At 40.2% G+C, this 27,202-nt stretch overlaps 1 protein-coding gene across 1 annotated transcript in view; it reads left to right on the top strand.

Moving 5' to 3' along the window:
• The window catches only part of LOC122557492 (fibrous sheath-interacting protein 2-like), a 35,069-nt gene extending 11,326 nt beyond the window's left edge, over positions 1–23,743 (top strand). Inside the window, exons 3-8 of the mRNA XM_043705240.2 lie at positions 819–980; positions 5,208–5,297; positions 5,382–5,512; positions 12,191–12,323; positions 14,895–15,005; positions 23,358–23,743. Of these exons, the coding sequence (XP_043561175.2) occupies positions 819–980; positions 5,208–5,297; positions 5,382–5,512; positions 12,191–12,323; positions 14,895–15,005; positions 23,358–23,531 (801 nt within the window). The 3' untranslated portion in view covers positions 23,532–23,743. The remainder of the gene's footprint in view (positions 1–818; positions 981–5,207; positions 5,298–5,381; positions 5,513–12,190; positions 12,324–14,894; positions 15,006–23,357) is intronic.
• The last annotated feature ends 3,459 nt before the right edge of the window (positions 23,744–27,202 follow it).

Here is a 27,202-nt window from a genome sequence, read left to right as displayed (position 1 = left end):
TGTGACCAACTGAGGATATTGAAAAGAAGGAGTCACTGCTCCTCAATTAGTCGACATACTCCCCTATTTTTTTCTTGTTCAGAGATCTGTTAATGTTTTGGTGAAAAGCCCAAGAAGATATCCAGAAGTATTTGCTGAGTTTCTGCTTTGTACTATTGACTCTTGATCTACAACTTGAAACACTTAACATTCCTATTAAGGTAATGTTATACTGACCCTGAGACTGATATCTTTCAGAACACTCTCTCTGCCCAAGTGTCGCCCAAGGGTAAGATTGAGGGCGAGGTTCCAAATGTGCCGAACCACAGAGTAGGCAGCATTAGTCCTAAGGCTGCAAAGACAGAAAAAAAGGTTACTATAGGAAAATGACCTTAATTATTTTGTTTTGCCATGCCACTGATTTTGGTCACCATCCTCCAAGATGATGTGGAACTCAGCTGCATATTAAACAATGTTGTGTGCAGGCTTCCATTAGACAAAACTCTGTTGTGATGAAGAACTGAAGACAGGACAGGGCTGAGGTGCCTACTGGCCTCCATCCAAGAATCTGCATAGCTGGTGTGTACTGATGGTCATTGGGTATTCATTTTGGAGCACCGGTGTCTATTGGCACCAGTGACCGAGAAACCCTATGTTTGTTTGGTTTCCTTACTGCATGGCAACCAATCACGTTGTCATGAACTGAAGTGTTAATAAGTGTTCACCATCCCTCTTTGCAGTTCTTTTTTCTTATGTTAAAATGGATATTTTAAAATGTAACTAAATTGTAAGGTTTAGTACTCATGACAATACATAACTGCTCAATGTCTTAATTACAGCTTCATCAACCATCTTGTGAGTTCAATCTCACAGATCCCAACTTGCACCTGTTAAAACTCAACTATCAAAGTCTTCATGATCCTTATTTAAGTGGTTACTACAGGCGTAAAGACATACTGAAAAAGTTAAAAAATCAGGGGCTTATCACAGAAAACAATAAGGTAATTGACAGTCAGTAAAGATGTCCCAATTTTGAATTATGGCTTATCTTTTTCAAATGTATCTTGTAGAAAGGTGACAACTTTGCACATTTTAACAATGTAACATGTTCAATGCAGGGCATCATTTCGTTTTTTTTATATTTTAGTTTGTATGTGGAGATAGGGTAATGGGATAACAATAATACATGAATCATTAATTGATTTGAAGAGTTTTGATACTATTTTATAAAACTTGTAAGTGCTTTTCTATGCTATTTCTATTAATTATTCTTTGGGTTGCTTTTATATGAGGTTCCTTCCTGAAGAGGTGAGGAATGATAATTATTGAATATGAATGTCATTAGAAAGAAAGGAACGATATTCATTCATGCAATGCATTTTGCTATCTATCATCCCCAAAAGTGCAATACAGCCAAGTACTTTTGTACTAATGGAGAATTACACAGCAAAATCTCACAACAACAATGTGGTAATGAACAGAACGCTTGTTTTTCACTTTTTTGGTTGTGGGATAAATATAGGTCAGTAGCATAACGGCTCAGACAACTTGATTAAAGATTTAAGTTAACTTTTGACGGTCGTACCAATATCATCATATTGGACAGACTCCTACTTTTGTGCCTAAGTGCTGGTTGTGTCAAGTCTTTTTGAAATTTTTTTTGCAGTGTGCTTTCTCACAGAATGTTACCAAATGCCTTCTTAAATTCCTATGCTGCTGTATGACTTCGCTCCCATGATTCTTTCTTACTGATGATTGAGAATAGACTGATGGGCAGTAATTAGCTGAGTTGGATTTGTTCTCGTTTTCAGAACAGAACATACTTGAGTAATTTTCCACATTGCTAGCTGGATGTCAGTGTTGTAGCTGTACAGGAACAGCTTAATTATGGGTGTGACTAATTCTGGAGCACAAGTAATCAATAATATTGCCAGAATATTGTCAGGTCATATAGCCTTGCAGGATCTAGTGCCTAGAGCCATGTCTCAAGTGGAGTGAATTCACTTAACTGAAAACTGGTACTTATGACACTGTGGACCACAGGTGGAGGCTAAGATGGATCATTTTCTCGGCACTTTTGACTAAAAATGGTTGCATATGTTTCAGACATGTCTTTTGCACTGAGTTTGGACTCCCCATTAGTCAGAATGGGTATTTGTGGATCCTCCATTTCTTGTGAGTTATTTAATTGTACACAGCCATTCATGACTAGTTGTGGCAGGACAGCAAGTCTTCGGTCTGAACCATTTGTTGTGATATTACTTAGCACTATCTATTGCATGTTGGTCACACTACTTGGCATGTAAGTAGTTCTGTGTTGTAGTTTCACCAGATTAGCATTTCATTTTAAGATACACCTTGTGCTGTTTCTGAAATGCTCTCCTGCACTTTTTTTATTGGTGCTGATCTCTGGCTTGATGGTAATAGTACAGTTGGGTATATGCTGGGCCATAAGGTTAAGATTGCAGCGGAATACAGTTTTGCACATGGCCCATAGAACCTCATGGATGCCCCATCTTGAATTTTGTCCGTCTTGTCCTGATGAACCACCTGATGAAGGAGCAGCGCTCCGAAAGCTAGTGCTTCCATATAAACCTATTTGACTATAACCTGGTATTGTGTGATTTTTAACTTTGTACACCCCAGTCCAACACCGGCATCTCCAAATCCTGTCTTGAATTATTAGCTCTGTTTGAAATCTCCTTCATTCAGCATAGTGATAGTGATAGTGCTGTGGAATATGATGGAGGGATTTTTCAATGTGAAGGTGAGTCTTCATCTGTAGAAGAATCATGCGGTGGTCATTTCTACCAATACTATCATGGACATATGATTACAAGTAGACTGTTGAGGATGAGGTCACGTATATTTTTCACTTTTGTTGGTTCTATACTGCAGTGCTAGTCCAGCAGTTATGTCCTTTTGCACTTTGGGAATATATTAGTCAGCAGTAGAAAGTGAGTACTGCAGATGCTGGAGATATTCAGACTTGAGAGTGTGGTGTTGGAAAAGGAAAGGAGGTCAGGCAGCATCTGAGGAGCAGGAGAATTGGCGTTTTAGGCATAAGCCCTTCATCAGGAATGAGCGTTGTGGGCCAAAGAGGCTGAGAGATAAATGGGAGCTGATGGAGCTGGGAAGAGGGTAGCTGGGAATGTGATAGGTAGATGAAGGTGGGGGTGACGGTGTTAGGTCGGAGAGGAGGATGGAGTGGAAAGGAGGGAAGGAAGATGGACAGGCAGGTCAGGTCATATGGTGGAACCGAGTTGGAAGGTTGGATCTGGGATAAGGTAGGGAGAGGGGAAATGAGGAAACTGGTGAAATCTTCATTGATCCCATGTGTTTGGAGTGTCCCAAGGCAGAAGATGAGGCATTCTTCCTCCAGGCGGAAAAGGAGGAGTCCTAGGACCTGCATGACCTTGGGGGAGTGGGAGGGGAAATTAAAGTGTTCGGCATGGGGCAGTGGGGTTGCTTCGTGCGTGTGTCCTGGAGATGTTCTCTGAAGCTTTCCGCAAGTAGGCGTCCTCTCTCCCTAATGGAGAGGAGACCGCATCGGGTGCAATGGATACAGTAAATGACGTGTGTGGAAGTGCTGGTAAATCTTTGATGGATGTGGAAGGCTGTCAACGATGTTCAGGTGTGTGACGTCAGTGGAGGGAGAAGTGGTTGCGACGGCGGCAGCTACGGGGTTGGAAGCACCAGGACAGGTGACGTAGGTGATATCATCGAGGACAGAAATGATGGGACGCATGGTATGGGTGATGTCGGTGGGGGCGGAGGTAGCTGTGACAGCGGCAACAATGGGGACAGAAGTGATGTTGCCTTCCACAGCCATCAGAGATTTACCTGCACTTCCACACGTGTCATTTACTGTATCCATTGCATTCGATGTGGTTTCCTTTACATTGGGGAGACAGGACAACTACTTGCAGAATGCTTCAGAGAATATCTCTGGTACACACGCATGAGGCAACCCCACCACCCCGTGGCTGAACACTTTAACTCCCACTCTCACTCCCCCAAGGACATTCAGGTCCTGGGCCTCCGCCACCGCCAAATCCTAGTCACCCAACAACTGTAGGAAGAACTGTAGGAAGAACTTGGGCCTCTCCAACCATATGGAATCAATGTCGGTTTCACCAGTTTCCTCATCTCCCCTCCCTCCTGTTATTGCAGATCCAACCTTCCAACTTGGCACCACTCTCTCGATCTATCCTACCTGTCCATCTTCCTTCCCACCTATCCACTCCACCCTTCACTCCGACCTATCAGTATCACCTCCACCTCCATCTATTCATTGCATTCCCAGCTACGTTCTCCCCAGCCCCACCCCCCCTCCCATTTATCTCTCAGCCTCCTTGAACACCACCCCCACATTCCTGATGAAGGGCTTATGCCCGAAAAATTGATTCTGCTGCTCCTCGATGCTGCCTGACCTGCTGTGCTTTTCCAGCACCACACTCTCGGCAGTGAGTAATTGGTGCTGAGTCTTGGTGATTGACATGGAAATGCTCCTAGAGTACATTTGCTGCTTTTGTCACACACAGTGTGCCATTCAGTTGTGTTCAGCATGGAAGAATACTGTTTCATCGAGTGGATGGTAATCAGCAGGAGTTTGCCCATGTTTGACCTGATATCGCAACACTTCATGGGGTCTGGAGTCAATGTTGAAGCCAACTGCATACCACTACCAACTGCATACCTGATGTACTTGTCCAGTCACTGAGGCAAGATATATCAAGGAATAGTAATATGGTAGTGCCTGGGGCATCGTCTTTAAGGTATAATTCTGGGAAGATGACTGCATAAGGCTCTTATATAACTGTGGGACAGTTCTCCCAATTTTGTCACAAGCTCCTAGTTGTGAGCTGTGGATGTCACACTCCCTTTGTCAGTAAGAACATTGCAGGGTCCACAGGTCTATGTGCAGAGGTTAGGCTTCTAGATTACTAGTCCAGTGTCATTACTCATATGCCACCATCTCCTGACACTAAGACGTTTTTCTTTAAATCTCAATCCTATTCTTCATAAACATTTCTTAGACATAATAGTATTTGTAACAAATATTTGCAGCTTCCTTAGTGATAAACCACATTCCATTATAGTTGAAAATACAGCTGTAATTAATACCAAAAACAGCAAGTGTTGGAGAGCAAAAAGAGTTAATGTTTAAAGCCCAATGATCCCTCATTGGATTCATTAATTTGTAATTTATTTCTCTTCTTTTTCAGATTATTTGCACCCTGAAGGAATTTAATCAGTATAGACAGTATTTAACCAGCATCAAGTTAGACTTCGAAAGGAAGTATGCACAAGAACAGGTGAGCAATAAAATATCTTTGAACCAAATTCACTTTTTGAGCATGTTGGAAAATAGGAAATAACTCACTATTTTGGTTCCCCAGAGGCTACTTGCGAAGCAACTACTGAATCTTCAAGATCAAGGTTTTGCGAAGGGGATAAACCTTTCTGATCTGCAGGAATGGCTCACAAATGAATCCAAGAAAAATATAAGCAAAAAGGCTCTGAGGGACAGGTAAATAATTGACATATCTTCTTCTTTGACTAAAGGGATTCTTTCAAGAATTTCAAATAAGCCTATTTTCTGCTACATATTGTTTGTGGTAAAAAAGACTCCAGTTACCCTAATGTATCATCTTTCAAGTACAGAAATGTTAGTGATGGTTTGATGGGTTTGAAGTTAATCTGGTACAGACATAAGCTTCAATTACTTCAATTATTTTCTGAGTCCTGATATTTAACTAATTTTAAATTATTGATTCATATCAAGATCAGAGAAGATGAGGAGCAAGGAAGGAAACTGGAATTTCAAAAGGGTGTGGAAGGAGGAGATAGTCTAATGGGTGACTTAGAAGTACATAACAGAAAGAGCTGGAGATAGGGATTAAGACTAGGGAGTAAAGGCAAGGAATTTTTAAAAAATTCATTTGTGGGATCTGGATGTTGCTGGCTATGCCACAATTATTGACCATCCCTAATTGCCCTGGAGAAGGTGATAGTAAGCTGGGGGAGGCCAGAAAACACCAAGTGGAAATGGTTTCACAACATTTAAAAGGCATCTGGATGGGTATCTGAATAGGAAAGATTTGGAGGGATATGGGCCAAATGCTGTCAAATGGAACTAAATTAGGTTAGGATATCTGGTCGGCATGGATAAGTTGGACTGAAGGGTTTACTTCCATGCTGTACAACTCCATCACTAAGTACAGTTTTGAAAGTTACTGTGCAATCTATGATTGGCAGGTCTCTAGTCCCAGCAGCACCAGAAGGTGCAATAGACAGGACTGGGACTCCAAGCAGTCCCTAGAGTCAAAGTCCTGAAATCAACAACTGTGTAAGTGCGGAGAGCACAGGGTGAAAATGGGAGGTGATATTTAGATGTGGTGGGTAAAGGGGACTGGAACTACTGGCAGAGAGGAAGGATCATTTGGAGTCTTCCTCATTTTCTGGGTTTCCCCCTCTTGGCAGAATTTGACATTCCACCTCTGACAGGTTTGTAGATGTGAAAAAGATGCTGTAAGATTCCCTGAGTAACCTTTCCACCATTCCCTCAGTAGCTTTACAATGGGACTGGAAAGGGTTAGACAAAGTGGTTTACACCAGTTGAGGCCATGAATTAGCTAATTAATGACCTCCATCTTCTTCAGTTGATTAGCCTCAATTTTCAGAATAGTGGGAGGTGTTCATTTGAAGAGGGGGAAAACCAGAAAATGAGTAAGACTCCAAATAATCCTTCCTCTCTGCCAGTAGTTCCAGTCCCCTTTACCCACCACTTCTAAATATCACCTCCCATTTTCACCCTGAGATCTCCACACTTACACAGTTGTGGATTTCAGGACTTTCACTCTGAGGACTGCTTGGAGTCCCAGTCCTGTCCATTGCACTTTCTAGTGCTGCTGGGACTAGAGACCTGCCAATCATAGATTGCACAGTAGCTTTCAAAACTGTACTTAGTGATAGAGTTGTAGAGATATACAGAATGGAATTAAATCCTTCAGTCCAACTTATCCATGCCGACCAGATATCCTAACCAAATTTAGTTCCATTTGCCAGCAGTTGGCCCATATCTCTCCAAATCTTTCCTAATCATATACCCATCCAGATGCCTTTTAAATGTTGTAATTGTACTGCCCTCCACCACTTCTTCTGGCAGCTCATTCCATACATGCACGACCCTCTGCATGAAAAAGTTGCCCCTTAGGTCTCTTTTAAATTTTTCCCCTCTCATCCTAAACCGATGCCCTTTAGTTCTGGACTTCCCCACCCCAGGGAAAAGATCTTGTCTATTTACTCTATCCATGCCTCTCATGATTTTATAAGCCTCCATAAGGTCACCTCCTAGCCTCCGGTGCTCCAGGGAAAACAGCCTCTTCCTGAGTGATGGGCAGAAGTTCCATCTCCAGGAAATTAACGTTGGGCAGCAAGTAGCAGCATGGATCTGCTCTCCAACAATTCTTTAAGTAACAGGTTGGTCAGAAGCTCTACTATTTGAAAAACACTGGCCTTGTATGGGTAAGACTCAGCAAACTTGCCTACTTTGAGAAAGTTTCATGCCACTCCATATCCAATATTTGATATGGTGATCAAAGTGGGCTGACAGAAGTGTGAGTGTTCTGTTTGAACTTGAATGAAATACCAACTCCATATGCTGTCCAGCATAAATACCAACTCCATATGCTGTCCAGCATAAATACCAACTCCATATGCTGTCCAGCATAAAGACAGCATATTTTCACCTCTGTGAAAATATACTGAAGTTTACTAGTTCCTGTATGGGAATGGAGCAGAGACTTGCTAAATAGCAGCTGTTAAATAGTCACTTGTTAGGTAATCATGATCAAACAGGTTGCTGATGCTGTCCTACCACCACAGGAGAATTTCGAGAGGAGATAGGAAGACTCTGGGGTGTGAATGATTGCTTGCCTCCTTGAGGTGGAAAGTTGATTTCTGAAATTGAGCACCCCGTTAATGCAGGAACATAATACTTACGTAAATGATTTGTATATTTAGCATTGTTTTACAGCATATCACCCTGGATAAGTTATTTCTATCAGGAAAAGAAACTCCAAAGAGGGAAAAAGAGAAGCTCAAGCCTAACTCTAGTTCATCTCCAGTGTCCAAAAGACATCCTTGGCATCACCTAAAAAAAAGTCACAATCACAACGAAGCAAGAATTAATGAAGTAAAGAAGGATTCACTGTTTGCACATGGAACCGGGTGGAAAAGATGCACTTTGTGAGGAGCCCATATCACGAGATTAGGGGCTACCAAATTAGGGGCTGTCAAAGCAATAAATGAATTTGGAGCAGAGTAAGCCATTTGAATTGTTTCGGCTGCTTGATGTGATAATGGCCGATCTTATTTTAGCCAGTGTCCATTTACTGTCTTTTCCCAAAAAACATTGTTCTCTTCACATGAGAGCTGTCAACGGAAAACTCTAGCTGATGATCAAGGCAAATGGCAACTCCAGCACTGCAAAACAAGACACAGCAGGAATCATCACACAGCACCAAGAAGGAACAGCTACATGTGTGCCACTTGAGGCAGGCATTGCCCTTCCAGAATTGGCTTTTTCAGCTAACCTAATGAAGGTATTCAGACTGCATTCGCACTATCTCTCACCACTTGAAGGATGTCAGAGAGATAGCTGCCGTTAATTTTGGCTCCACATTGTTCTGACTGTGGCACAGTTGCCCGCTGAAGCCTGTGGCTCTCTGTCACAAAGAAGTCTATTAGACAGGGATGCTGCAACCCTGCAGCCCTAATGATTTCATCAAAGGGCTTTTCTCTCTGATCTACATAGCATGACACCAACGAGAGAGTACACAGTTATATTATTGGAAACTACTCTGGGGTTTGCTGTCTTCTGGCTGCCTCAGTAACTCTCACTCTCTGTTGGTGCCCGGAGACTTCAGAGCTGGTTGTCTTCAGTTTGGCCTGCAATGTTAGGAGCCCCTCCTCCATTCCTAATTGAATAATGGACCCATCAGTGAGCAAATTAGAAGGCTGTCTCCAAGGAAATGACTGAATTTGTGTTTCAGCATAGGCTCAGGATTCAGTTTTGTGCCCTGATATTGGCAATTGTCTTTTGCTGCTTCCATCTCAACTCATCTGCTGCTGAATCCCTCATGCATATCTTCACAATTTCAATGCTTTCTATGCTCAACCCTCTATAAACTAATGTAATCTCATTCAAAGCTCTGTAATACATGTCTTTTCCAGCAACAAATCCCACTCACCTCTATCCTCACTGACCTATATTGGCTCATAGTCCTCCAAAGTGTCATCCTTTTTATGACTTTGTCACTCCCAGCAGTCTTTATTGGAATATGCCCATAATGATCCACAAAATACTGTTCCTTTGAACAGTGACTAACCATCGTGGTCACCAACTGCTAAAATAAACTTATTACTTAACAAGCCAGATTTCATTGTGGAGTATGATTTTTCCAGTATTACAATCACTGGGAATCTTAATAATATTTATTGTAGACAGAACATTACTAAGGTAAGTAGTTCCCAGCCTACAATATGTAGCAGTAAGATAACAGGCCATCTTGTAAAACTGAAAATAGGAATTGATTCAAATTCTATTGCACCTTGACCTCAAGGATCTGGAAACAGATTAGGTGGAGTTTAAAGTATCAGAAAGTGTTTGCACAAATTGAATAGCTATTTTATGTATTAACCCACTTACAAGGTGACAGGATGTTGTAATTTAGGCCAGGACCACAACATTTGTTTCAAGTGAGGGGCCTGACACCATACCAGGATCAGGTATTCCATACCAGGTTTTCCCTGAATTGGCTATATAATGGCCAGAGGTGTGCTCCTGATTAAGGAAGAGGCAATCAGAGACCTTCCATCATGGAAGAAACTGCAGTTTACTATTGAAGTTAAGGATGCCGAGAAACAATGTCCCTGTTTGAGCTGTCCTCTTAGCAGCTTTGAAAATATTGACGATAAAATATAGTCACAATTGTTGGGTCACCATTATTCAGGGGGAGAGGGGAATAATTTACAATGTGTAGTTTGCAGTTACAGCTTTGGACAGGTAGAAAGCAAGGTATAAAAGGAATGCTGGAATTCCAATCCTCTCTTAGAATTGTTGGACTCTGCCTCTAAGTTACTGTTGTTTATTTGGTACCTTGAAGTCTTTGTGCAGTCTAGTCCAATTGACCTACAAATTACCTGAACAAAAGGTTGGTATCCATTCCACATTTAAACTGACTTAAACTAAAAGGCATGGAAATAGTATGGTTCTTGTAAACTGGCATGCCAACAGTTGACTCAAAGTTCTCTGCCATTCTGACTCCATTCTTGACCTCACATCGGAGTGAAAATTCAGCCATGGAGCAAGTACTTTTTTCTTAATTTTCCACATTTTTTTCCTAAAACAACTGTGTCTTGTAGCTGCAGGGCAGAAAACGTGGTTTTATAAAGTACATCTGTGGGGATCTATTAAGTTATAAGAAACACTGGGACCGATTGGTATCGCTATTGACAAGCTATATTAAGGATAAATAGTCTCTCCTAACTCAAGGTGTGCTCCTTTCTCAAAGTAAAATTTGTTGTGACCAAAATATCTGCATTACCATCTGACATTTCCACCCCAACCTTGTTTCCTTCCTATTCACCAGGATGACTGCCCTATCTTCTTAATTTCTTTAGCAGACTCCCCATGAACACCAATTCTGAGTGAACGTTCTTTAGTTAACCACAATAGAATTGATTAATTGTGTTTGAAAAAAAATTAGAGAAATTTGTTATGGTTCCATAAAGAAGCCCTCTCTCTAAATGTACAAAAGGTTATGGATTCATAATGTCTTATTCCAACATTGAATCTGATATTTTAGCAGATTCAAACCTAAGGGAATACTGTATTGTTAGAGGTGCTGCCTTGAAAATATTAATGCTCTGTCTGCTTGCTGAGGAAAATGCTATAAGATAGAAACATAGGAAAATGGGAACAGGTGTTGGCCCTTTGAGCTTGCCCCACCATGATCATATGATCATCCGACTCAGTACCCTTTTCCTGCTTTTGCGGGTCCCTGATCTTCAGTCCATTAAATTGAATAATTGTCTTTGTTTGCAAATCAATTCATAGCCTTCTCCATACAACCTTGGAAATTTCATCTAGCTTTAATCTCAATTCATGCTTTATATTCCACCATTCATAGGTTCAAGTGCATCACCTCTCACTTATTAGTAGAGTTGCTGTGATCTTTTTTACCTTTCAAAAAGCACAGGTGCCTTGTCTGGTATCTTGACAAATTCTCACAAAATTCAAATGTTCAGTAAGTCTGGGGATGTTTGTAGACAAAGTCTCCGATGGATGATCTTTCAACAGAACTCTTTGCAACATCAGTTATTTCTCTAAATGTCAACCTGCCTGATCTGCTGTGCATTTCCAGTTTCTAGAGCATTTTGTTTCTGTCTTCTGAAACCTTAATTGATCCCATGATACTCTCTGAAAAAGTGCAGTGAAGTTCTCATGTTTCAGAATATAAATCCCTTAACTAACATAATATCACAAAGTTAAAAATCACACAACACCAGATTATAGTCCAACAGGTTTATTCGGAAGCACTAACTTTCCTTGCATCCAAATAAACCTGTTGGACTATAGCCTGGTGTTGTGTGAATTTTAACTTTGTACAGTCCAGTCCAACACCAGAACCTCCAGATTATAATATCTCAATGAAAACAAATTACCTGACCACTTATTACTGTTTAGATAATACTGCTATGCAAACATCGGTGACCATTCAAAGTTTGTGAGAAGATTTGTAGCTCGGGTGCTCGTTGTTGTGGTTCTGTTCGCCGAGCTGGGAATTTGTGTTGCAGACGTTTCGTTCCCTGTCTAGGTGACATCCTCAGTGCTTGAGAGCCTCCTGTGAAGCGCTTCTGTGATCTTTCCTCCGGCATTTATAGTGGTGAGGAATATAAATGCCGGAGGAAACATCACAGAAGCACTTCAAAGGAGGCTCCCAAGCACTGAGCATGTCACCCAGACAGGGGATGAAACATCTGCAACACAAATTCCCAGCTCGGCGAACAGAACCACAACATCGGTGACCATGTTGTTGTCAATTGTAACAGTAATCACACATAAGAAAGGAATTTAATATTTGTGAAATATTTTGGGAATTGGTACTATTAGCTATTTTAACAAATCTCTTTTTTCCAAAAGGTATTTCAACATGATTCAAACAGAAGAAAAGATCAAAAACTTGATAAAAGAACAGAAATGCTGTGCTGTTCTGGCAGACTCAAGTAAAGATAGTCAAAAAGCAAAAGAATTGGTACACCAAATTCAGCAAGAGGTGTGCATACAAAGATTGCATTTTTTGTAATCCTATTATAAAATGTTAAAAAGAAAATACTAAAGTCTGGTTAGAAATTATACATGTATTTTTCACATCAGTAGGGTGAATAGTGGTGTACAATTAATCAGGGATCTTTTCAGTGCTTCTCTATTGGTTTTTGTATTTCTCTGCTTTGGTTCATTTTACAAAATAATGGGATCTGTAGTGATTGAGTACAGGTTGACTTCAAGGTTCTTGATTGGGGTTGTCAACCTAGGCCAATCAGAAAAGCCTTAGCTGACCAGTAAATATAACGAGGAAATAACCAGGTTATTTACCCTAGCAAATAATAGGGTGACTTGGTGATGGGATCTGGCCTCTGTTAATTCATGTTCTATGCCTTTTATAATGTTGGAAATAGATAACAATTTTTGATGTTTTCATCATTCTGGAATCTCTGATCATTTTCCATGAATAGGGTAGTCGTACATTTATTAATTAATTCAATGACTGGGTGTCATTGACTAGTCTAATATTTATTGCCCATTCCTAACTGCCCTGGACAAGATGTGGTGTGATGTCTTCTTAAATTGCATCAATCCTGAGGCTGCTGTTAGAAAAGGAACTCCAGAATTTTGAATTTTTGCCAGAGAGGGAACAGCAATACGGATCCAAACTGGGATGGTGTGTGAGTGACTTGGAGGGAAACTTGTAGGTGATGATGTTCCCATGCAACTGCTGTTCTTGCTCTTCTAGTTTGTAGGGGTCACAGATTTGGAAAATGCTGTTGAAGGAACCTTGATGAGTTGCTGCAATGTATCTTGTAGATGGTACATACTAATGCCGCAATGCTTCGGTGATAAAGGGAGTGAATCTTCAATATGGTGGATGGTGTTCCAGTCAAGTAACCTGCTTTGTTTTAGATGGTGTAAAGCTTCTTGAATGTTGTTGGGGCTGAATCTATCCAGGCAAGTGATGTGTATTCCATCAGAATTCCCGATTTGTGTCTTTTAAATGATGGACAGGCTTTGTGGAGTCAGGAGATGAGTTACCTACCACCAACTTCCTAGTTTCTGAAATATCTATATGATGAGTTTCTGGTCAATGGTAGCCCCCAGGATGTTGATGGAAGGGTATTTAGGAATTGTAATGTCATTGAAGGTCAAGAGGTGATAGTTAGATTCTCCCGAGTTAGAGATGGCTATTCCCTGACACATACATGGTGCAAATGTAATTTGCCACTGATGACCCCAAGCCTAGATGTTGCCCAGGGGTTGCTGCATATGGTCATGGCTGCACAGTTTCTTAGATATGAATTGCCTTAAAATGTATTTTGAGTGCAAGCTTGCTAAAAAGTGGTAATTTTTTCTAGCGGTGCCGCAATTATTTGTTCATCCAATGTCTCTGAGGAATTTAATTGGGGCTGGGTCATTATTTTAAAGAGTTCCTAAACTGGGTGCCATTCAGTAGCAATATCTGCTAGTTCAGGAGCTGTCTAAAAAGAAAGTTTGTGTTGACAGATGTGTTTGACCTCTGCTTCACATTGAAGAGAGATTTGCAATAATCAACACACTGGAAATCATGATAATGTGGAAAGGTTGTAGGACAGCATGCGAACGACTTTGTACTGAATTTATCAAGTGAATTTCATCAGTGTCCTATTTCTTTTTGTCTACCATGGGATAAAGCAGCTAACAAATTATTAAGTGGTTTGCCCAAGCCCAGCAGTGTGCAGGCTAGATGGATTAGCCATGATAAATGTGGAGTGATGGGGTCTAGGTTGAATGCTGTTCAAAGGGTCAATGGGCCAAATGGCCTCTATCTGCATTGTCAAGATTCTATTAAAAAGGAAGGGTGGCAAGTGGATATTACTGCTGTCTCACATATCCAGGGCCTGGGTTTGATTTCAGCCTTGGGTGACTGTATAGAGTTTGCACATTCTCACTATGTCTGCATGCGTTTCTGCTGAGTGCTCCGTTTTCCTCCCACAGTCCAAAGATTTGCAGGTTAGGTGGATTGGCCATGGTAAATTCCTCGATGTTGTCCAGGGATGGGCAGACTTGGGCAATCAGATTGTTAGATATGTAAGTGTCAATGGCAGAACCAAATTCATAGCCAACACATTTAACTTGAGCAACATTATATCTTTGTTTTAATAGATTTGCTCTTTTTCAAACTGAAATCTTCCATCTTTGTCTGTTTGCCACATCTGTTAGTGGGCGGCACGGTGGCACAGTGGTTAGCACTGCTGCCTCACAGCGCCAGAGACCCGGGTTCAATTCCCGCCTCAGGCAACTGACTGTGTGGAGTTTGGACGTTCTCCCCGTGTCTGCGTGGGTTTCCTCCAGGTGCTCCGGTTTCCTCCCACAGTCCAAAGATGTGCAGGTCAGGTGAATTGGCCATGCTAAATTGCCCATAGTGTTAGGGTATGGGTGGGTTGCGCTTCGGTGGGGCGGTGTGCACTTGTTGGGCCAAAGGGCCTGTAAGTAATCTAATCTAATCTAAATTACATTAGAAATGAACAAGTGAACAGGCACAAACAAATGATTATTAAAAATATTGATTTTTCTAAGTTATTGTATTAATCAGGAATTGAATATGAAGGACAGATCTGTTTTAATGCGACTTGAAGAAGATGTGAAGAGTGAATTTAATCTGGAAAAAAGAAGAAGGAAAGCAAAGGAAGAGAGAGCCAGAAAGGTATATTTCAGTGCGTGAGTTTGTCTGTGGAGATTCTCAAATGTAGCAATGTGAGTTGAAGGATGTAAAGATGTTTTGAATCAGCATCAATGCAAACTATTTTGATGATAAAAAAACTCCTTTTAAGTTGGCAAATTTACGATTCTCAATCTCTGAGTGAAAAGAATTTGCCATAATTCCTCTCTAAACTTCTCGCAATTACTGAGGTTACTGACCTCACTGGTCAATAGATTCTTCCTACCGTTTCTACCTAGATCCCTCATAACCTAATACATTTCAATTAAATCCGTCTCAGCCTCCTTGTCCTAAAGAAAAATATTCCATCTCAGTTTTTTATAAATCTTCTTGATATCCTATCCTTTACAATCACATCCATAGTGTAACAGAGAGACTAGAACTGTTCATAGTACTTTCGCTCTTGCCTTACTAGTATAATGTATTGTTTTAGGATATCCATTGCTTTTGTGAAGTATGCTTTGGCTAATTGATGACTTGTTGACAGTCCTTTCTGCCTATCGTGTTGCCTTCTGGGTTTATGCTTTCCAATGTTCATTCCCCTTCAGACTTCTCAGCATTCTACCATTTATTGTACATTCCCTTGTGCTGTTTGCATTCCTTGTGATAACCACACACTTTTCAGTATTGAGTTTCATTTGTCACTTTCCTGCCTTTCTGATCAGCCCATTTATGTTTTCCTGCAGTCTGCAACTTTCTGACAAAATCAACCATGCTGTCAAATTTTGTATCTTGTGGAAATTTTGTAATCATTTTGAAATCATTTATATACTGACCGTGACAAACATCTAACTTTTACATTGAACCCTGTGTAACCCTATTGGGTCCATCAGGCACTAAGACAACTTTCAACTGTTACCCTTGTTTACTACCTATGTGTCAATTTTGGATCAAACTCGTCAATTCCAATATACAGGGAGAAAGTGAGGACTGCAGATGCTGGAGATCAGAGCTGAAAAATGTGTTGCTGGATAAGCGCAGCAGGTCAGGCGGCATCCAAGGAGCAGGAGAATCGAAAGAAGGGCTTATGCCCGAAACGTCGATTCCCCTGCTCCTTGGATGCTGCCTGACCTGCTGTGCTTTTCCAGCAACACATTTTTCAATTCCAATATACATTAGAGATTGTTTAGAAAAGTAAAAACCCAAGGAAATCAAGGGGCATTGACAAGTTGGAGATTGTTAAAATTCTTGCTAAAATCTATGTAGCCTACATCAAATATGTTAGTCTCATCAGCCCTAATTGTTACCTCCTTAAGAAACTCAGACAACTTATATAGGTACAACATTCCCAGAACAAATCCATGCTAATTGCTTTCATTTATTTGTGTCTATCCAAAGGAAAGTTACTGAAAAAATAACTCTCATATCACAAGATTAGGCTGAATCACCTGTAATTATTCCAAGTATCCTTTTATCCTTTTAAATCAACAATACATTATTAACAATTCTCTACCTCATCCTTTGGATCAAATCTATATGCAGAAAAGATTGGAAAATATAGTCAGAGTCTTTGATATCTCCTTCCTATCAGAAAGATGTTGTGAAATTTGAAAGGGTTCAGAAAAGATTTACAAGGATGTTGCCAGTGTTGGAGGATTTGAGCTATAGGGAGAGGCTGAACAGGCTGGGGCTGTTTTCCCTGGAGTGTCGGAGGCTGAGGGGTGACCTTATAGAGGTTTACAAAATTATGAGGGGCATGGATAGGATAAATAGACAAAGTCTTTTCCCTGGGGTTGAGGAGTCCAGAACTAGCGGGCATAGGTTTAGAGTGAGAGGGGAAAGATATAAAAGGAACCTAAGGGGCAACTTTTTCATGCAGAGGGTGGTACGTGTATGGAATGAGATGCCAGAGGATGTGATGGAGGGTGGTACAATTACAACATTTAAAAGGCATTTGGATGGGTATATGAATAGGAAGGGTTTGGAGAGATATGGGCCAGGTGCTGACAGGTGGGACTAGATTGGGTTGGGATATCTGGTCAGCATGAACAGGTTGGACCGAAGAGTCTGTTTCCATGCTGTACATCTCTATGACTCTATGTTTCATCTGTGTCAATTTATCCACTTTCAATTCATTTTTCTTGCTCTGTTTATCCCTCTGAATATTTCATACTTCTCCTAAACTACATGTCTGCATATACTCTGTTTTTGTAAAGAGAATGATGAGTTACTGTTCCTGTCCTTCTTTAGCAATGTTTTAATAATAGCTATGAGATCATACTTCCAAGTGTCTTTCTGTACATTTAGTTCATCTGCTTTATTAATTAGAATCTTTCCCTTAAGTAATTGCCATTAATCACTGCCAAACTCTCTTATTGTTTGTTGTCGTTGTTTCTTCTATTGTCCACTTCAGGGACTAATTTACTGACCATAGACTTGGCTCTGGTTGTAAATTCCAAAAGGAACAACCAACCTTTCCAGTTTGCAGAGCTGCATGTAAATAACCTGTTGTCAATAATCACTAATGAGTCCAGTTGATAAGAAGAGGGCAGGGTTTCCTATTCTCCATCCACAGTACAATAAAGTGTCAACATCTTATTTTTATTATTTTTGCTCCTTTCTGTCATCTTATGCTGCTTCGTATGCCAGGGTGTACAATTTCGTGAAATATGCTACCAGTGCATGCCAGAAATAGCACACTGGGCTTTGTTTAAAAAAAAATCACAATTCAATTTTTAAAAGTTCTAATTCCAGAAAGTTGCTAGATTGGCAGGCCTCTTGAAAACACGTCAGACTCTTAGGGATATTGACTCAAGTAAACCTCAGGTTGAAAGCTTCAGCTTTAGCTAGCCTTGGAAGCACTTTACAGTTGCTGAAATATTTGTAAAGATATTCATTGTCATGAAGAAATGAAATGTGAAATCTTTGTCCATGATAATGTCCCTGAATCACCAGTGATAAATGTAGCCAAATAATGGACTGGAATCTGGCACTTTGTGTTATACTCTGTCAGTTAAACCTTTTTTGCATCCTTTGGCTCAAAGAGTGCTGAGGTATCTGGGCCTTCTGTGAATATCAGGGAAAATAGTGTTGAGATTTAGAAAGAAGCAGAGAAATGACAGAGAAGGATAGTGAGTTAGAGTGGGTGAATTCATGCCAAATCAAGTAAAATGAAAGTTAAAATGAAGGAAAGAAATATTTGAGTGTTGACTGGCACTGCATTTTCTTAGTAATTCATTCATAGGTTAAGGGCATTGCTGGTTTGGTCAGCATTTATTGCCCATTGTCCATTTTTGTATGTACTGCCTCAGGGAGGAATTTCCATGATTTTGATCCAGTGATTCTGAAGGAAAAGCAATATAATTCCAATTCAGGATGGTAAGTGGTCCAGAGGGGAACCTGCAGGTGGTGGTGTTCCCGTTAGCTACTAACATGTCCTTCTCGATATTAGTGGTCTGGCTGAACGTTGTTGCAAATGCTGCAACCTAATCATTTGCACTAATGTGCTGGGCTACCCCATTATTGAGATTGGGGATATTTGTGGAATGTACTCCTCCTGTGAGCAGTTTAATTGTCCACCACCATTGAAATGGCAGGATGCTGATGTTCAATCTCATCTGTTTGGCCTGCAAGTGGTCCTGTTTTGTAGCTTCACCAAGCTGACAATTTACTTTAAGGTATACCTAATGCTATTCCTGGCTTGCCTGCTGCTGGCCCATATCCCTACAAATCTTTCCTATTCATATACTTACCCAAATGCCTTTTAAACATTGTAATTGTACCCACATCCACCACTTCGTCAGGAAGTTCATTCCCCACACGGACCACCCTCTGTGTAAAATATTTGCCCCTCATATCTTTTTAAGTCTCTCTCCTCCTTTTTTAAAAAATGTGCCTCCAAGTCTTGAAATATTGCCCATCCTAAGGAAAAGACAACTACCATGAGAGGTAGATAACTGTAAGAGATGGCTGCAAGAGGCTAATAAGATGAGAATGTGTGTATGTCAGCTGTTCATTTGGAGACTTAGAGCAAAAGAAACAAATGACGCACCTACAAATTCAATCAAAGGAATACTGTGGAGGAGAATGCTGTGGAGTGTAGTGTTATAGTGTCACCTGAAAGTTGCTTATATTCACCTCTGTAGATCTAATGAAGTCATTCAAAGCTTTTTCAGCATGAAATCCAGGTCCTGTGCACCACACTCATGTAGCTGACAGTTACCATGACTTAGATTTATGCCTGTTTCATTCAACTGTCAGTAGTGTAACTGGTGAAGACAGGAAAGAGTTTCAGTATGTTCCAATTTTCTTCTCTTTGGAGAGAGGAGCTATTATTGGACCTGGTCCTGGGAATTGGGATGGATCAAATAGATCAGGTGTCAATGAAGAAACATTTACTGACTAATGATCATAAGTCATGTTAGCTGCACAAACAAACAATGAACAATCTAGATTAAAAATATTTACTTGGATGAGAGTCAATTTCAGTATGGTGAGTAGAGATCTGGCTCAGGTAAATCAGAACCAAAGATTAGCAGGCAAGTTGTAGTTGATCTATGCCTTTAAAGAGAAGATAGCTCGGAAACAATTGAAATAGATTTTGTTGAAAAGAAAACCTGGGGCACAAAAGCTGGAGTTCTCTGGATGATGAGATAGTTTATGATAAAGATGATGTAAAAAAAAGTTGGAAATGGTAATGAGTCTTTATAAAACATTGGTATAGCATCGTATGAATACAGTGTATAACACTTTCAGCTAAAGTTTTAGGAAGGATGCAAAGCCATTCAACAGGGTGCAGAAAGTATTTCAGAGGATTTGTTAAGGCATGAGAGATTTTATAGTTTTGTGGATAAACTGGAGAGGTTCAGGTTGTTCTCCTTGGAGAAGAGAGGTTGAGAGGAGTTTTCATGAGGTCTTTAAACATAGTCAGTAGGGAGAATACTAAATCCCAGTGGTGGAAGAGTGAGAAGCAGGACCCCAATGTAAGGTAAATAGCAAAAGAATCAATGGTGACTTGAGAGAAACTTTTATAGATTAAGTATTTAGGTTCTGGAATGTTCTGTCTGAGAGTGTAGTGGAGGCATGTTTAATTTTTTAAAGGAATTGGATCATTAATTGAACGTAATAAAAATGCTGAGCTACAGGAAAAGATTGGGGGAGGGGAATAGCTGAGTTTCACTTAGTGTCAGTATAGACACAGAAATCCAAAAAATCTCTTTGTGTTGTAACCCATTTATAATTCTGTGAAATGCATTTTAGTAAAGCTATTGTTAATGTTCCACATAGTTGGTCAGAAAATCAAGAAGTCATAGGATCAGGGACAAGTGGCATTCAAATTTAAAAAAAAATATTAATTCATAGGATGAGGGCATCGCTGGCTAGGCCAGCATTTATTGCCTATCCATAATGGTCCAGAGGAGAGTTAAGAGCCAACCACATTGCTGTGGGTCTGGAGTCACATGTAGGCCAGACCAGGTAAAGAAGGCGGTTTCCTCCTCTAAAGAACATTAGTGAATGGATAGGTTTTTCCAACAATTGACAATGGATTCGTGGTCATTGATAGACTCCTAATTCCAGATTTTTTTATTAGAAGGTATAAATTTAGGGTGAAAGGGAAAAGATATAAAAGAGACTTAAGGGGCAACTTTTTCATACAGAAGGTGTGTGGAATTGGTTGCCACAGGAAGTGGTGGAGGCTAGTACAATTGCAACATTTAAAAGTCATCTGGATGGGTAAATGAATAGAAGGTTTGGCAGGAAATGGGCTGGGTGGGACTCAGCTGGATTGGGATATCTGGTCAGCACAGACAGGTTGGACTGAACAGTCTGTTTCTATGCTGTACATCACTATGACTATAAATGCAACCATCTGCCATGATGGGATTTGAACCTGGGTCCCCAGAACATTACCTGGGTCGCTGGATTAACAATACAGCAATAATACCACTGGGCCACTGGGCCACTGTGTCTCTGTGATAGAAAGCAAAGGATAATGGTCAGATGTTGCATTCTACAAAAGTCATTACATGGTGCCAAGATTTTCATGGTTTATGTTCATAATGCAGAGTTAAACTGTAGGTGGCATAAGTGAGAAGTCTGTAAGTAATATGAAAGTTTGTCATGTATTTGATGAAGAAGAAAACTGTAGATGACAGCAAATTGTCAATGGATTGGTCAAGTTAGCAGAATAGTGGTGAGTGGAATTCAATTTGGGGAAGTAGAGATAAGGCATTTGAGGTGCCTGTCAAATCCAATGAATGGCTTGTTCATCATCTACCTCTGCCTCCACTGGATCTATTGAGGCCCTTTTATGGGCAATTAATGCCCACTTAAGGACCTCATTCTGCTGCTATAGAGACTTAACCAGGAGAAGGAGATATTCAGAACAAGCAGCCATCCTCGCAGGTTTCTCTGAGTGCTCGAAGCCCAGCTGAGGGTTCTTTCTCAAGGCTTTACTCTTCCCCGTACTTGCAGGTTGTCCTCACACCATGGACTCTCTATCCCCAGCTCCCCAATCCTCTCATACTCTTGGCTGAATCTGCCATCTTCTTTCCTGACAAAGTACCTACTTACACAAATTCAGATGAAAGCACACATGCCTCTGTGTTGAAGTGCTGGCCTCTGCCTCGCAGCGGTCTGAAGCAAAACCCTCTGATTTAGTAGGGAGGAAATCCCATCCAAAAAATTCCAATATGCTGGGCAGCCAAATTTCCCTTTGGTGAGCTTTTAGATAAGGTGGGAATAGAATATGAGCCTTGTACAATTTAGCTCATGGTCGTAATACAATTTTGATCACATTGATAAAGAATCCAAGTCCAAATGGCTATCTTGTTTGACATTTACACTTAAGATTAATTTGAAATTCAATTTATTAGACTTAGTAACTGGAGCAGAAGCATGTAAAATAGCACTTATTTTTATCAAACCATTCAATGAAACAAAAAAACAAAATGTTATGGTTATACTGGCTCATTAACCCATTACTCACATCCAAAGGCTGAACAAATATGAAGAAAAAGGAAATGGAAAAAATGATGATGCTACTGAATAATCAATTATAGAATCATAGAGTTGTACAGCATGGAAGCAGACCCTTCAGTCCAACTTGTTCATGCTGACCAGATATCCTGAATAAATCCAGTTCCATTTGCCAGCATTAAGCCCATATACCTCTAAATCCTTCCTATTCATATACCTATCCAGATGCCTTTTAAATGTTGCAAATGTACCAGCCTCCACCACTTCCTCTGGCAGTTCATTCCATAAATACAGCACCCTCTGTATGAAAAAGTTGCCTCTTAGATCCCTTTTGAATCTTTACTCTTTCACCTTAAACCCTCTCTAGTTTTGGACTCCCCCACATTGGGAAAAAGACTTGTCTATTCACCCTATACATGCCCCTCATGATTTTATAAACCTCTAAGGTCACCCCTCAGCCTCCAACCTTCCAAGGAAAATAGTCCCAACCTATTCATCCTCTAACCCTGGCAGTATCCTTGTAAATCTTTTCTGAAGCCTTTCAAGTTTCACAATATACTACCTATAGCAGGGAGACCAGAACTCAATGCACTATTCCAAAAATGTCCTCATCAAAGTTCTGTATAGCTGCCAACTCCTATATGTCGTCCCAACTCCCATATTCAATGCATTGACCAATAAATGCAAGCATACCAAATGCATTCTTCCTGCCTATCTATAAATCCACTTTCAAGGAACTATAAACCTGCAATCCAAGGTCTTTGTTCAGCAACACTCCCCAGGATCTTACCATTAAGTGTAAAAGTCTTGCCCTGATTTGCCTTTCCAAAATGCAGCACCTCACATTTATCTAAATTTAAGTCAATCTGCCACTCTTTGGCCCATTGGCCCACCTGATCAAGATCATGTTGTACTCTGAGGTCACCTTCTTCGCTATCCACTACACCATCAACTTTGTTGTCATCTGCAAACTTAATAATCATACCTCCTATATTCACATCCAAATCATTTATATTAGTGATGGAAAGCAACCCTCCACCACTGCTCTCTGTCTTCTATCTTAGAGCCAGTTCTATATCCAAATAACTAGTTCTTCCTGTATTCCATGTGATGTAACCTTGCTTATCAGTCTACCATGATGAACCTTGTTGAACACCTTACTGAAGTCCATATAAATCACGTCCACTGCTCTGCCTATATCAATCCTCTTCATTACTTCTTCCAAAAACTCAATCAAGTTCAAGAGACATGATTTGCCATGCACAAAGTCATGCTGATATCCATAATCAGTCTGTGCCTTTCCAAATACATGTAAATCCTGTCCCTCTGGATTCCCTCCAGTTAATTCAGTAAATAGAAATTCCACCATTCTAAATAGAATAAAATCATGTTGTATCTTAATATGTCTTATTTTGCTAGAGACAAGAATCTTTCGAAAGGAAAATGGACCACCAAATTCAAAAGCTGCACGAGTTTATTGAGCGACAAGAAGAGTACGATCGATGTAGAGGGGAAGGCGCTGAACACAGAGAGAGATTCGGTCATCCCCGTGGTAGAAGAGGTGACAGTTCTGGTTCCAACTCCCTAACTTAGTGTCCAGTCCTCATCAACGAGAATAAAACGCATGATGATTTGTTTAAACTGCTTCCAGCTAACTATGTCTCTGTATTGAAAAAAATCCCATTGATTTGTGTTTAGCTAATGTGACCTATTGATTAATGTTCATAGCTGCAATGCCAAAATATTTAGCATTTATATATTGATTTGAAAATACTTTCTGTTCAAAATTAAAATGACAAGTGAGATTCGTTGCCGGAGCTTTTTTCAAATGATCACAAGTTATATGACAGCAGAAAAGGGTGCCAATTTGTTAGCAAGTTGATTGATAGGCCAAGGCAATGCTATGGAGATGGTAATGGAGAGCTATAGATTCTCGAAGCTCCCTGGTAATTCAAGAATGTACAAGGCTTAAACCTTTGATTTTACTTTCAGAGAATATGGTCCCTTCTTACAAACAAATGGCGCTTCTAGCAAGCGTAAATGAGCCTGGATGAGTGCAGCTCCAACAATACTGAAGAAGCTGGAAACCATCCAGGATAAAGCAGATGGCTTGATTGGCATTCCATCCACCATCACGTAAATACTCAGTCCCTCTACCACGTAAATACAATGGCAACTGTGTGCACCAAATACAAGATGCACGGCAGCAACTTTCCAACTTCCTATGACAGCACCTTCCAAACTTATAACCTGCATCACCCGGAAGGACATGGGCAGCTGTAGACTTCCATCCTGACGTAGCACCCTGACTTGGAAATATGTTGCTATTCCTTCAATGTCACCTGGAATTAATTTGTGGAATTAATTTCCCAATACCGCTGTGGGTGTTTCTATGTCAGATGGATTGCAGCAAAAAAAAAAGTGGTTAACACCTTTTTTGGGGTAATTCAGTTTGGGTAACAAATGCTGATTTTGGCAACAACATCATCATCCTATCAAAGACTAAAAAAGAGATACATGAGTAAGTAGGTGTTCATTTGGAAGTACTGTTTGAATCTTTGAATTTTGAGAAGAGACGACATAAAAGATGTGGTGTTGCATCACCTGTGCTTGTATGGGAAGATACTGCAGAAACAACATGGTTTGGGGTAACTAAGAAATGGGCCTTGGCACCATGGAGAGAATAATCTTTTCAGAATGCTGAAAGAGTAGAGCAGGAAAAAGTTTTTTTTATTTGGTGTTGATCTTAAACTGGTGGTGGCTAAAATGGTAGTGTATCACTAATTGAACATAGAGGCTAGGTGTGATAGAAGATTGTGACAAATGGAAAAGGCTGAGTGCAGAATAAATAAAGTAGAATGGACATGATGGGGAATCCTGTCAACCATGCTGGGGTATAGGGAAGGGAATCCTTGGATGAGGGAAAAGGAAGACTTACCAAAAGTGCTGTTATTGAAGGTTGCATCATCTGAACATGGAAAATCTGGGAGAATGGAAATGAATCTGTCCAAGAGGGGGTGTGAGGAAGAGTAGGGACATCAAAGTACCTGTGGGAGTCTGTAGTTAATAGTATGTGATAACTAACTCAATTTCTGGCAATAGGGTAAGCCCATAAAGCAAAGAGTCAGAAGTAAATTAGGTGGTGCGAGGACAGAAACTGGAGAAAAAAAATGTAATTGAAACTTTCCAGTTCTTGGCCATAGCATGACGCACCAATACTTTCATCATTTTATCAGAGAAAAGAGGGGGCATTGAGGGAGAAGGTGTGTTGCTAAGAAACATTGAAATAAATTTTGCTCATTGAATTGAATTTGTTTTTAGCTAGTTTATGATTTATTGATGAATGTTTCTAGCATTTAGCACTTTTGTATCATTTGAGAATATTTTCTGTTCAGGATTAAAATGACAAAAGTGTTTGTATCCCTCAAAAAGGCTGGCATAGCTAGGACCCATGCAGGTACTTATGGCAACACATTTTATTTGGAAAAAGTGTGTGGAGTTGAAGGACAAGTTGTTCAAAATACAAACATGTTCAGTGAAGTTGAGAAGGGTGATTTAGAATGGAGACTGGTTGGGTTCTGTTCAAGAATGAAACAGAGAGAACTTGAGCATCCTGCTGGGTGAAAGAGGGATTGAATGTCCACATTGAAGAGTGAGGGCCATGACAAAGAAAACATTGGAAGTGACTTAGAACATCAGAAGAGTTACAAATTTAGATAGAAAAAGAAAAGACAAGGGGAGGGGATAAAAAAAAGACGTGATCTTCTTGAAAGTTTCTCTGCCTGAAGGCAAATCAAATCCAGATTAGCATAATCTTCATCCTAGGTAGTTCAAAACCTACATCAGCCAGAATGGATGAAACCCCATGCTGTTGGCACTTCTCCGATCCAAACAATCATCCAATTAGCTCGCCAGCCAGCCATGGAGTTCTAGTTGCTGTGGCAACGTATATTTTTACATGTACATTAAAGCCTGGAGCTGTGGATTATGATGGTAGAGGCTCCAATCTCTGGTTCGCGAATCTTCTTCAGAGAAGGAAATTTGCTATTCTGCTAGTTTGGTCTACAAGTGACTTCAAAATCACAGCAGTGTAATTTTGCTCTATTAGGCCCTTACTATGGCAATCAGAGAGGGATAATAAATGCTGGACTACATAGCGATGTCAGCATCCCATTAATGAATTTAAAAATAACTGGGAGCAAATCAGTGTTTTATAAAAGTGTCTTATAACTTTTATTATACTTCTACATTAATAAACTCCATGATCCCGTATACCTTGTTAACCACTTTTTCAATGTGCCTTGACACTTTCAAACATTTGTCCACATATACCCACTGGTCATTTCTCCAGTATCTTTAAGAATTGTATTTTTTTTTGTGCTTTTCTTCATTTTTCTAACCAAATTGTTTTCACTTTGCGTTCCTCTGTATTATATTTCATTTGCCACATAGAATCATAGAGTCCTCATGATGTAAAAGCAGGCCATTTAGCTCATCAAGTTTACACTGACCTTCAGAAGAGCACACCTCTCAGACCCCCCTCCCTATCCTATCCCTACAACCCTGCATCTACCATGGCTAACCCACCTAGTCTGCACATCCATTGACACTATGGTCAATTTAGCATGGCCAATCCACGTAACCTGCATGTCTTTGGTGGTATACATGTCCACCTGTTTCACCACTCTGTTAACTGTCCTCTTGACATCTATCATGTTTTCCTCAAATTTCAAGTTTTATGTCATTTATACATGTGAAAATTGTGCCCTACACACATTGGTCATTAATATATGTCAAAAAAAGAAATGGTTGTAATACTGACTGCTGGGAAACTCCATTCTGCACCTCCCTCCAGTGTAAAAAATGAATATTCACCACTATTCATTGGGAGACAAACTGCAGGAACCAAAGATCTGACTAGAAATGAAATGCAACTGTTATAACTTGGAAGCCTGGTGGAAATGGAATGTGCCCCAATTTCTGTGAGTACATATTCTGTTCCAGTGCCAACAATCTCTAAAAATATTGAGTAGGTTTGAACTCAATGCAATCAAGGTGGTTTTCCAGAACTGGATTTTAGAGCTATGGGGTAACAGTAGCTGAAGAAATCACAAGATACAGAAAATAGAATGAAATAGCATGAATTCAATGGATGACCTGTGGGAAAATGATGCTAATATATTACATAGCATTAAGAAAATTCACTTAATATGGGACTAGAATTTGCTAAATATTCTGTGCTGTTTCAAGTCTTCCATTGTATG

This window comes from Chiloscyllium plagiosum, unplaced genomic scaffold, assembly GCF_037043375.1.
Source record: "Chiloscyllium plagiosum isolate Xiang-an unplaced genomic scaffold, Cpla_swu_hap1 HiC_scaffold_11, whole genome shotgun sequence".
Taxonomy (NCBI): domain Eukaryota; kingdom Metazoa; phylum Chordata; class Chondrichthyes; order Orectolobiformes; family Hemiscylliidae; genus Chiloscyllium; species Chiloscyllium plagiosum.
Note: the sequence above shows the minus strand (reverse complement) of the source record. Positions and strands in the feature narration are given on the sequence as shown.